The sequence below is a fragment of the Microcebus murinus genome, chromosome 22 (genome assembly GCF_040939455.1).
Source record: "Microcebus murinus isolate Inina chromosome 22, M.murinus_Inina_mat1.0, whole genome shotgun sequence".
NCBI lineage: Eukaryota > Metazoa > Chordata > Mammalia > Primates > Cheirogaleidae > Microcebus > Microcebus murinus.
This window is the reverse complement of record NC_134125.1, coordinates 27,079,719-27,091,767: the sequence shown is the minus strand read 5'-3', so window position 1 is coordinate 27,091,767 and position 12,049 is coordinate 27,079,719. Positions and strand designations below refer to the sequence as shown.

The window sequence follows — 12,049 nt, the reverse complement described above, 5'->3', positions numbered from 1 at the left end:
CGCAGCCGGTGCGTGGTGATGACGTTGCCGGAAGCCGAGACCATGGAGACGCACCACCTCGGCAACACGCGCTGGAGGACTCAAGAGCGGTGAGGCGAGTGGCTGGCGCGGGCTTCTGGTGGGCGGGCGGTACGGTCCCGTGCCGGAGATCAGGGCCTGAGGGCCAGGGGTTCGAGTCCAGCCCCCGCCGGACGACCTCTCAGTGCCTCCCCTGCTCTCTGAGCACCTCCCGTGTGACAGGCCCAGGACCAGGCGGCGACTCAGCGCTCTTGGGGCCACCAGTCCTGGCGGCGAAAGGCCCAGACGATGAGTGACAAGCTGGACAGCGAAGTAGAGTGAAGGGAGACGGCGATCTGGGATGGGGAGGGTGTGCGGCGGGACGCCCGTGAGAGAAGAAATGTGGATGCGAGACTGAGATGAGAAAGGAGGGTAGAAGGGGAAGCGGTGGGGACGGGCTAGGTGTGGGACGAGGGAGCCTGGTGGGGGGGGTCGGGCCTGGGGGTCAAGCCCTCGGCCTAGCCCTGTTTGTCCCTGTGCAGGGCCCAGAGCCCATGGAGGGCTGCAGCCAGTATAGCGGCAGTGCCCTGGGCAGCCCCGAAGCCCCGGCACCTCAAGAGGAGGAGGAGGAGCAGGGGGAGGAGGGAGCTGGCACGGCCTCAGGGTCCAGGCCTCAGCTGGGCCTCTACAGCTACATCAGAGACGACGTGTTCACCTCGGAGATCTTCAAGCTGGAGATGCAGAATGTGCCTCGCCATGCCAGCTTCAGCGACGTCCGGCGCTTCCTGGGCCGCTTTGGCCTGCAGCCCCATAAGACTAAACTCTTCGGGCAACCACCCTGCGCCTTCGTAACATTCCGCAGTGCTGCCGAGCGGGACAAGGCCCTGCGAGTGTTACATGGCACCCTCTGGAAAGGTCGCCCACTCAGCGTGCGCCTGGCCCGGCCCAAGGCCGACCCCATGGCCAAGAGGCGGAGGCTGGAGGGTGAGGGTGATCCTCCTGCCACTCGAGTGGCCGATGTGGTGACCCCTCTTTGGACAGTGCCCTACACTGAGCAGCTGGAGCGGAAGCGGCTGGAGTGTCAGCAGGTGCTGCAGAAGCTCGCCAAGTGAGTGTGGGTGCAGGGCACCCCTCTGCCCCAAGTCCTGCTCTGCCCCACGCTTGCTCAGCCTGCCCACTCCGAGCAGGATGGCCAGCATGGGGCCCAGCACTCTTTCAGGGAGCTAGCCAGTGTTCAATGGACACAGTGATGTCCCTAGGGAGTGACTGAGCATAGGTGGGGGCAGTGGGCAGAGTCCCACCATGGATCTGCCTCCTCCTGCAGGGAAATTGGGAATACCAACCGTGCCCTGCTGCCCTGGCTGCTTGCACAGAGGCACAAGCACAACAAGGCCTGCTGTCCGCTGGAGGGGGTCCAACCATCACCTCAGCAGGTCAGCCTGGGCTATGGCAGCCACCAAATTCTACCGTGCTTTTAAAACTTCCCTTGTGCTCACTCTTCCCATCAGTGTCCCTGCTTTATGTTTCATTCTGGCACTCACCACGTGGCTGTTAGTAGGCCTCTTGGTTTTGACTGCCAGCCCCCATGGGGAGTTCAGGGTTTCTCCACACACAGGTGCTGGACAGCCAGGGTGAGGTCTGGCTGTCTCTCTGCCTCCCGCCTCCCTGCAGACTGAGTATCGTAATAAGTGCGAGTTCCTGGTGGGCGTCGGGGTGGACGGGGAGGACAACACAGTCGGCTGCCGGCTCGGCAAGTACAAGGGTGGGACATGTGCGGTGGCTGCCCCCTTTGACACCGTGCACATCCCTGAAGCCACCAAGCAGGTGGTGAAGGCCTTCCAGGAGTTCATTCGGTGAGGACCTGAGGCTGGGCTCCTGGGAAGTCTTTTGCATTCTGGGAAAAGAGGGCAGGGACCCTGCCCCAAGGCTTTTGGGGTGCCCTCAATGGTGGTCAGATGGGAGAGGGTATGGCTGGAGGAGATAGCAGGGAGGCTGCTCCCCAGTCCTGGCTGGCAGATGTCAAGAACTCAAGGCCACCTGTGACTCCCACAGGTCCACTCCATACTCAGCGTATGACCCAGAGACATACACAGGCCACTGGAAGCAGTTGACTGTGCGCACCAGCCGCCGCGGCCAGGCCATGGCCATCGCCCACTTCCACCCCCAGGTCTCAGGCAGGGGCCCTGCCGGGGGGTGTCTGCCCTGGGTAGGCCTCAGCACAGTCTTACAGGGTCTTCTCACCCCTTGTTCCAGAAACTGAGCCCCAGGGAACTGGCGGAGCTGAAGGCCTCCCTAGCACAGCACTTTGTGGCAGGGCCAGGCAATGCCAGTGGGGTGACCTGCCTGTACTTCGTGGAGGAGGGACAACGGTGAGGAGCCTGGGAGGGGACAAGGTGGGTCCCCACAGGGGAGGTGACACTGAAGGTTCTGCACCTCCACCCACAGAAAGACTCCCAGCCAGGAGGGCCTGCCCCTGGAGCATGTGGCTGGGGACCGGTGCATTTATGAGGACCTGCTTGGGCTGACCTTCCGGATCTCTCCTCACGCCTTCTTCCAGGTAACCCTGAGTCCCTGGTGGGCACAAGGACACGTGGAGCAAGGCATGATGCACCATCAGGACATGATGGGGATGGTGGGTTAGGATGGTGACACACACTGGTTTTATCTGGGGAGAGCATCCAGGCAGGGGAACCCCAGGGGAAGGGCTGAGGCAGGAAAGAGGTTGTTCGTCACAGGGAGGCTGCAGAATAGTCCCCAGTGCAGGGCACACTGCACCACCAGGGGACAGTGGTGGCCTTTGGGCACACTGTTTCAGGCTCATTCCCAATACTGGGGCGGGGGGGGGGGTGTGCAGAGAGACTCTCAAGGGAGGTGTGGGGTCTGGAGCCTGTAAGGACCCTCTTTTAGACACAGGCCTGGCAGGACTTGAAGGTCCAGAGGTGGAGATGGCGGTGGTAGTTGGGTGACTCCAGGGGCCCCAGTGGGAGGCGAGGTCCCCCCTTGCTGGTGTAGGAAGGTATGGCCCATTGGGCAGCTGTGGGGGCCCTGCAAACCTGCCACTCAGGGGAGGGCTCCCTACAATTAGGGGTGGGGGCAGGAGAGTTGGCATGGATTTGGCCCTTGAAGCCAGGAGGCTGGGTGGGATCACCAGCATGGTGTGGTCAGAGGGGTGGCTTGAGGCTGGGACGGGGAAGAGGGTGGGCTGCCTGGGCCCCGAAGTTTTAACGGGGGAGCCAGGGGTCAGGCATGCTTGGGGTGCAGGAGGGGAGGCCTACATACGGGCACCATCACCACCCTCCAGGTAAACACACCTGCGGCCGAGGTGCTCTACACAGTTATCCAGGACTGGGCACAGCTGGATGGGGGCAGCACGGTGCTGGATGTGTGCTGCGGTACTGGCACCATTGGCCTGGCCCTGGCCCGGGTGAGCCCTCTTTCCACCCCATGATCCCCACCAGTCCTGTCCTGCCCCACGCCCAGCTCCTCTGTCTCCTGCCACTACCCTTCCTGAGGAGTGCTGGGCAGGTACCACTGTCTGTGGCCTTCCTGTTTCAGAAGGTGAAGAGAGTCATTGGGGTTGAGCTGTGCCCTGAGGCGGTGGAGGACGCCAGGGTGAATGCCCATGCTAATGGTGAGCACAGCAGGCAGGCCGAGGGGAACCGCCATCACCCTCCCTCCCCTGTGCCCTGCGTGCCTCCAACATGGCACCTAGAATCCACCCTGGACTTGAGGGCCACTGGGGGTGCAACAGGGCTACCTGCAGACACTCCATGCACCCAAGTCCTGAGAGCCCAGCAGGGAGGCAGGGTGAGCAGGCTCCCAAGGCCCCTCTGGCCCTGCCAGGGTAAGGTGTCCAGAGCCCACTGACAGGCTGTGGTGCCATCTCCAGAGCTGAGCAACGTTGAGTTCCACTGCGGGAGGGCTGAGGACCTGATGCCTGCCCTGGTGAGCAGACTGGCCTCCCACCAACTTGTGGCCATCTTGGACCCACCCCGTGCTGGCCTACGTGAGTGGCCTCTGCATGGGGAGGTGGCACAGGGAAGACAGGTGTCAGGGTGGCATGCTAGGCTGTGCAGTCTCGGGCCTTAGGCACCCAGCCCGTGTCTGCCTCCTCAGACTCCAAGGTGATCCTGGCCCTCCGCAGAGCTGAGAACCTCAAGCGGCTCCTCTATGTTTCCTGCAACCCTCGGGCAGCCATGGGCAACTTTGTGGAGTGAGTGTCAGGCAGGGCAGGGTGGGGAGCCAGGGCCCAGCCTCCCACTGGAGCCCCTGGCCAGCCATGGGGCTGACCTTGGCGCTTTCTCCTTCCCCACCACAGCCTCTGCAGGGCCCCGTCTAACCGTGTGAAGGGCACCCCATTCCAGCCAGTCAAGGCTGTGGCCGTGGACCTGTTCCCACAGACCCCACACTGCGAGATGCTCATCCTGTTCCAGAGGGTGGAGCACTCCAACGGCACAGGGGTCCTGGGGCCCCAAGATCCTTCAGCCCAGCCCCCACCAGGGCCCCAAGATGACACCCCACAGGACATTGGGGCCTCCCTCTCATCCTAGGCCCTGTGACCAATAGCAGCCAACTCTTCTAGACCACGGCCTGTCTGTCACAGGGACAGAAAGAAGGCCAGGGACCCCTACAGCCCTGCCCAGGTGCTCCACGATGCAGAACAGCCAGCAGCCCCGCCAAGACCAGCCTGTGGCCGTGGGCCATGGGCTCTAGGCTCTGACTAGGAAGGTGGGAGGTCTCTTGCGGCCCATTCCCCATCTCCATGTGCCTTCTGGAACAGCTGGATGGCTGGAATAAACAATGCTGAACTAAGGACGTTTCTCTGATGAGCCAGAGCTCGGGCATGAATGGGTTCCTCTCAGCCCCCCACCATGGGTGCCAAGGGGCAAGGCACCTTGGCCCTGTTTGGCCTGCCTGGACCTAGGTCCCTACTGGCACCCTTCTCACCAGACTTGGGCACAGCCAAAAATCTGTCCAGCTAGGGTGGAGGGTGGGTGGTGGAGCAGCTCTCCAACCCTTCTGCTCTGTTGCGGGAGTCAGTACAAAGAGCCTGCTTTTAACAGAATGTTGAATTTTACACTTAAACCCATGAAGAGGCAGAGATGCAGATCTCAGAAACAAACACCACCTGGGAGTGCTGGGTGGTGGGCACTGGGCAGTAAGCTGAGGCCACCTGCCTTCCCCAGCGTGGACAGCAGTTGCCACTCCTGCACCTGACCAAGGGAAGGGCCCTCAAACCCTCAGCCCAGGAGGGAGGACAGTGATCAAGGAGGGACCCAGAGCCACATTGAAGTGCTGCTCAGCCCTATAGAAGCCACTGTGTCCAGAAGGCACCCATCCCACAGAGGGTCCAGGATAGGCAGCTGAGGGCCCCTGAGCCCCTCAGCTCCTGCCCTCAGAAAAAAAACAGCAGCCACTCCTTTTGGACAGTTTGCTTTATGCGTTCAGACAATACAGGCTTGCCTTCCAGCCATGGCCCAGTGCCCAGGGGCATCCGCACAGGCTCCCCCACAGCAGGACTGCACGCAACTTGCACCCACACTTGGTGGACAGAGGGGAACACAGTGCGAGGGGACCAGTGAGCCACAGTGAGGCTCCCTGGCCTCTAGGGGGACAGGTGTGCACAAAGCTTTGGTTCACAGACGCATCTGGCTGTCTAAGGGCAACAGTTACAGTCAAAGGATTATTCACAGCTGCAGACATAAGGCAAGACAGAAGCAAGTATCTAATTATAGCAACTTGATTCAGGGGTTTCTTTTGAAAGGTCAACACAGAAGCCAACCTTGGTCACACAGGTGGTGAGGGAGGGATATGCTATGGGTGACCCACAGGCTGACATTCCATCTTCTGGACAAAAACACCATCACCACCACCCATGGGCAGCATGATGGGGCAGATGCCGCAGAATGCTGGGCTCCTGCATTGGTTGGCATGGCACAAGCACACGGCAGCCTCGAAAGGTGCTGTGGATAAGGCTCTGAGTACAACCTCATGCCCTGGGACACAACAGGAGCACAGTTCCAACTCTGCTCCATCTACAGGGGCCCATCAAGCACCGGTGCCAGGCAAGAAGCAAACTGGGTGTGGGGCCTGGCTGCATGGGGTGGCTGCCTTCAAGATCCAGGGAAGCCACTGTCACCGGGAGGCAGCAACCTGACATGCGCTTGGCCAGCTCCGTGTCGAGAGTGGACTGCACTGAAGGGCCCTTGCTTTCTGTTTAAACAAGTCCACTTGCTAAAATGCATGATTCCAAATCTACCTTCTACCCTCACTGTAAAAGTTTCTTTCCAAATGCTGAAATATCAAAAACTTTAAAAATCGATAAGTGGACAGATGGACTTGACTGTGCAAAAATCTTTGTAAAAAACCGTTGCCAGAGGCCAGCGAATGTGGGGCCTCAGTGTCCAGGGAGGCGTGACCTTAGGGCATTAAGACTTGATCGGAACAGTGGGCTGCAGCAGGCAGCGACACTGGGGGCTGCAGGACGTTGTCGTCCCTGCTGGCATCACGTCTAGGCTAGAGAGCAACCACCCTGTCAATGGTTTGCCTGCAATCTCTGAAAAGTAGTGCTGATGCTAAAAGTCTGTTATTTTAAACCAAGAAGGTCTGAAATACTCCTAACTGTTATAACTTTTTCAGAGAAAAAGGGAAAACACAGAAGGCAGGTGGGGGCGAAGTGCCACATGCACCTCTGGCCAGCTCCCCGCAGAGGCTCTGCAGGAGTCCTGGGCACAGGGGCCACCTGGCACCACAGGCCAGCCACGGCCACAGCACTCAACATCCTTTCTCAACTCATCCATCATCAGTATCATTTGCTGTCAGTGCACGTTACATACTAAAATTCATGAAAACCTTCATAAAGACAGTCTGCAGCAGGTACACACAAACACGGTCTACAGCTGTCTAGAAACTACCAGCTTCCACCCGTGAGGTACTCAGAGTTGATCCTTTAACACATCCATTAGGCCTGGGAGAGCTTCGAAGGGAGAACCATTGCCTCACGTGTGTGCTGTGTGGTCATGACTGTCCCTGTGTGCTAGAGCCCCCACCTCTGGCCCAGGCCCTCAGACACACTGGCCACAGGGGAGGAACTCAGGTTGGAGGTCTGACTCTGCGATGAGCGATGCGTGACTGGTGGTCTCCTCAGCAGTGCCGCTGGCGGCCCCCGCGCCCCGGCCTGTGCTGCCTCCTCACACATCCACAGTGCACAGGGGCTCGCCGCCAGGCTGGGCAGACGCCACAATTGACATCTTGGGCTTCTTCCGAGTCTCCTCCTGAAAGAACAACAGCTCAGGGATGCCAACGAACTGGGCTTGGCAAAGGGCTCAGGAGGGCCAGGGTGGAAGCAAGCCCTGCCAACTGGTGCTAGGAGGCTCCAGCAGCCCAGATGACACCAGTGCCTGTGATGCCAGGCTGGGAGCAGGACAGCATGGGGAGCAGACTAAGCTAGGACTGGAGAGGGCCCCCAGAATGCCATGGCAAAGCACCACATGCTGCAATTTCCCTGGTGTCAGGACGCACACCCAGAAGCAAAGAAGTCAGGTGTGGACACAGTCACAAGCCAAGTCTCTCCCTAGCCCAGCTTTTGTTTGTCCCAGGGCCCAGTCAACCCCTTTCACCAAGCCAGGGCCTGTTGCCCTCAGCCCCCATAGCCCCTCTCCTGACCAGGGATAGGCCAGGCAGTCCTGCTAGGTCCAGGTGGACAAGGCTTCCCACCTCTGCCTAGGGCAGGAGCAAGACACCTCCTGGCCTCCAGCCTGTTGAGGCAGGGCAGGGCAGCAGATGCCGAGTCCTGGGGCTTTCATGTAGGCCCAGGGAATGCCACAGCCAAGAAAGCTCCTGCCCAGGAGGGGCGTGAGTAGCCACATGGACTATGCCTGGGGACAGGATACCACTGTCAACCTGACAGTCCCCTCTTGGTGTGGGACACCCAAGGTGGCTTTAGGAAGCCTCGCTGGGATGAAGCCCTACCAGGTGAACCTGTGAGTTCCCCAGGGTACCTGGCCAGCACACTGATCCTGCCCTCAAACGCCAGTGGGATTTCAAAACCCAGAGTCAGCGTACAGAGGTCATGCCCATGACCGAACACCAGGCTGGCCTGCCAGCTCTCTACTGTAACTAAAAGTAAAGTGATTTTATAAAACTTCACACATGCTGAAGCTTAAAGAAAGCCAGCCTCATCTGGAAGAAGGGTCCTGGCGCCCCTCATCTTGGGAGAGATGTGGGAGGGCAGATGCGGGACAGCACTCACCCTCTCCTCTGCCAGCCTCTTCATCTCCTCCTGCAGCTTGCTCAGAATGTGCAGGTTGGGCTTGTTCTTCTTGGCGTACTGCTGCAGCTCGATCACACTCTTGTCCGAGGTCTCCTGGGGACACAGGGCCTCGCTCTCAGGACTGCCTGGCAGGCACAGAGCAGCCAGGAGATGTGGCCACCCACTACACACTGGCTGCCTATCCTCACCAACGCCTGGCCTGCTTTCTGGCCACACCACCCTGCTTCTACCTCCTCCTGCCTGGGCAAGACAGGGAGGCTGGGTGCTCTCTGGACCCCAGGTACCCATCAAGTAGAGAGATGAGCACACGGCCACAGCCAGCGGGGACTGCATGCTGGCCCCAGGCACTGAGCTCTCTGTGCATCCCACAGCTTACACAGCCAAAAAGCTGTCCTTGACCCCTTCCTGCCTTCAGAGGCCATCCAGGAGGGTGCCTGCTGTGCCCTGGGATGCTGGAACTGCCCTGGACTAGGCTGTGCAGGCTGGGACTCCTCGTCCTCCAGCTTTAGAGCGGTACCCCCAAAGCAAGGCTTGCTCTCGCCCTCTCAGTCTGCACCTAGGACTGTGCGCAGCAAAGGCAGAAACAAGCTTTACCTACATTTTAACTCCTTGCCCAAAAGTGTCATCCTTCACACACCTTGGTGGCCTGTGTGGCCTCACCTTGCCTTGTCATGCCCATAGCAAGGGCCTCTTCACGGTCCTAGGGAACCTGAACGTGGTGCTGCGCTCTCCCTGGCCTCTGGCTCAGCCTGAGGGCCCGTGGCACAGTCCTCAGGTCACCCATAGTAGCGCGTTCCCCTCATACCCACTGCCCCTCCACCAAGCGGGATGTAGATAACCCCGTTTCCATAAACATTGGGAAAAATGAAGAACGTGAGCACTCACCTTCCAGTGCTTCCCTCCACCCCTTGGGTGCAGGCATCAGCTTACACATCAAGACCACGGCCACAATAGAAATAAGACAGGTGGCACACACGCACTCTTCCAATAAAGGCAGACCAGGTAGAGCTGCACTGATATACTCGGTCTCCTTCAAGCCACTGGGCATCAACTAAGCCCAAGGGTGTGCCACTCAGGGAGGGCCAGGGGCCTAGCTCCTGAGCCTTCATGGCCCTCAGAGCTAAGTGCACCACCAGAGTCTCCTGCCTGGCCCTGCCTTGCACTCCAGCCACCTCACCACCAGCCACAGGGCTGGACCCAGGCAGTGCCCGATCACTCACACTGCACTGACCACTCCCAGCAGGTTCAGACAACCCCACATCCCCTGCCCACAAATTCACGGACATGCCATAGGAGAGGCAGCCACACTCTGCCACACCCTGCCCCTATGACAGCAAAGCCCCAGACACAAGCTCCACGGTGAGAGGAGAAGCAGAGGCTATCCTCGGACTCGAGGGGGCTACTTACCTGCTTGACCATCTTGCTGCTCTCGCGGCCATACATGCGCAGTAAAGACCCCCAGTTCTTGACATGTGGGTGCAGCAGCTGAAGGATTTTCTGAGAGGCTAACTGTTTTCCAACTCTCTTATTTTTACCTACAAAGAGAAAGCAAACATGGAGAGTGTTGTCACGAGCATCCTGCATTCACATAACCACCTCTCCTCAACAGGAGCTCCTACTATTCCTGGCCTCACCAACCCAACACCCTGAGGGCCAGTGGGGCACACTGTGCCACTGCACTGGGCACCCATGTCTCATGGCACCCAGCTGCCACCTTGCTATGGCCATCTGCGGCTCCAAGAGGTGAGGGCATGCACCCAAAGCCACGCAGCTAAGAAGCCTGCCTCTCTCCCCAGCCTTACACTCTAGACACAAAGCAGCAACGTCCTGCTGGCTGTTCTGGGAGGAATAACACTCCTCCTGCCATGGGGACAGGGCTGGACAGAGACAGAGGCGGCAGGAGGGCACAGGAGGAAGACGTGAGATACAAGCAGGATGGCCTCCAGCCCTGCCTTGGGCTGAATGTGTGGCAGCCAACACACAGCTAGACCAGCCCAATGCCACCACCAGGGTCCTTGGGAAGCAGTAGAGAAGGGTCCTTACACCACCCACGAACTGTGTGCTTGCCACACGCCATGACGTATTCGCTCTTCTGGTTTTTCCCAGGAACCACTTCAAACTTGATGGACGTGTCACCCATTCCATGGTTTCTTTAACAGAAAACAAAGAGCAGGCAGCATCAACTGAGGAGGAGAGAGGGCTGCTTTGGGAAAGCCCTTCAAGGCTCTCTGAAGAAAAGGCCAGGCCTCTCCCCACACTGCGTCTCAGCTGGGGAGGAGGAATCCCTGGCACACCTGACTCGACCCTACGGCTCTGACTGACAGCCTGGGCCAAAGGGATTCTGTGTACCCAAGGAAAACTGGCAATGCCTCCACCCTGGGACAAACAGCCACTGAGGATGTGGGGTGCCAGACAGGAGCTCGCCCAACCTGACCCTGCAGGGCAGGCGCCCTCCCGCCCTACCTTTTAAGGCACTCGTGGAGGATCTGATATGGAGACAACAGCCCGGCCTTGCTGGTCAGCTCATAGACCCGTGAGTCCTCGATACTGATGTGGTTAAAATACTACAACACAAAGCAGACGCCTGTGAGTCCTCACCAGGCCTACCGGCCTCTCGGAGCTGGCTTCTCTCAGAGTTGTTTCCTATGACATCCCCTAAGCATGACACCCCACAGCCCTGCAAGGGACTAACTGGGCACGGACAATGTTCTGTACCTCCCTGTCCACTGCATCACTCTGCTCCCCTAAGCACAGTGGGACGCAGTCTGGTGCCCACAGCTGGCTAGGGACACCTCTTCGGAGTCTTACTCTGATCAACAAAACACAGTTCTTCAGAAATTTAAAGACAAACCACCCTCGGAGAGAACCTTTACAGTCATAATTACAATGAGAGAGAGAAGAAAGGCTAGACACAAAAGCTGCACTTTAAAAAGGCCAAGCAAGCTCCCTGAGGGCCAGAGCCCACACAACCACACAGAGTCCCACCAAGTCGGGCTGGCAGGGCCTGGCGCGGCTGTTTCCAATGGCGTCTTCACCCCGGTTCTGCAGCAACTCACTCTGAACAGAGAGGGCAGGAAAGGGCAATACAGAAGCAAGTTAACCAGGTCACACGTGAGGAGGACAAAGGGGAAATTCTGCACAGCAAGGCTAGGGGAAGCTGGACAGGCGTGAGGTGGCCGAGGGATGTGTGAGGTGGAGCCACAAGGACAGGCCGCCCGACCTCGCCATCCCTGATGCAGTCTCTGGCCAAAGGCTGAAGCCAAGACCCCTGCTGGGTGAAAAGAAGATGCCATCCAGCCCACTCTGGAGCACAGACCACCTCCCTGGCGGAGCTACAGTGGTCAAGCACCACCAACTGGCCTTTGAACAACAGAGGTTTATTTTCTCAGTTGTGAAGGCCAGAAGCCTGGAGTCAAGGTGTCGGCATGGCTGCACTCCCTCAGAAACCTCTAGGTTGATAAAAGTAATTAGCAGGACATACACGCCCTGTAGTCCCAACCATTTGGGGTGCCGAGGTGGGAGGATCACTTAAGGCCAGGAATTCAAGACCAGCCTGGGCAACACAGCAAGACCCTGTCTCTAACAACAACAAATTAGAAGCTTCTAGGAGAGGATCCTTCCTCACCTCTCCCATCTCCTGACCACCCCAGGCAGCCCTAGCTTACAGCAGCATCCCTCTGCTCTCCACGTGGCCTGCTTGCCCTGTCTCTCCCCTTCTTCTTAGAAAGACACCAAACTACCCCACTGCATGTGATGTCGTATTAATCTAACTAACTGTAT

General features: G+C 58.8%; 2 protein-coding genes across 5 annotated transcripts in view; one reads left to right on the top strand and one right to left on the bottom strand.

The window, feature by feature from the left end:
* Positions 1-14: 14 nt before the first annotated feature.
* Positions 15-4,809, top strand: TRMT2A (tRNA methyltransferase 2A). Of its 3 annotated transcripts, XM_012776544.2 has the most exons (13): positions 15-89; positions 241-330; positions 540-1,105; positions 1,322-1,430; positions 1,669-1,850; positions 2,050-2,164; positions 2,251-2,366; positions 2,443-2,554; positions 3,299-3,421; positions 3,553-3,628; positions 3,887-4,003; positions 4,114-4,210; positions 4,316-4,809. In XM_012776544.2, exons 2-13 carry the CDS (start codon positions 307-309, stop codon positions 4,545-4,547), a joined length of 1,869 nt encoding a protein of 622 aa, XP_012631998.1. In that variant the 5' UTR covers positions 15-89; positions 241-306; the 3' UTR covers positions 4,548-4,809. The 3 variants fall into 3 exon arrangements, with proteins under 3 accessions (XP_012631998.1, XP_012632002.1, XP_075852947.1); XM_012776548.2 differs by lacking the exon at positions 3,887-4,003; XM_075996832.1 differs by lacking the exon at positions 3,887-4,003 and having other exon boundaries at positions 4,142-4,210; positions 4,316-4,476.
* Positions 4,810-5,417: 608 nt separating this feature from the next.
* Positions 5,418-12,049, bottom strand: part of DGCR8 (DGCR8 microprocessor complex subunit) — a 33,675-nt gene continuing 27,043 nt past the window's right edge. For both annotated transcript variants that reach the window (XM_012776543.3, XM_075996831.1), the window contains exons 10-14: positions 10,733-10,833; positions 10,313-10,419; positions 9,677-9,804; positions 8,249-8,362; positions 5,418-7,271 (exon numbers count right to left, since the gene is read on the bottom strand). In XM_012776543.3, coding sequence (XP_012631997.1) covers positions 7,188-7,271; positions 8,249-8,362; positions 9,677-9,804; positions 10,313-10,419; positions 10,733-10,833 — 534 coding nt within the window. In that variant the 3' untranslated portion in view covers positions 5,418-7,187. The remainder of the gene's footprint in view (positions 7,272-8,248; positions 8,363-9,676; positions 9,805-10,312; positions 10,420-10,732; positions 10,834-12,049) is intronic.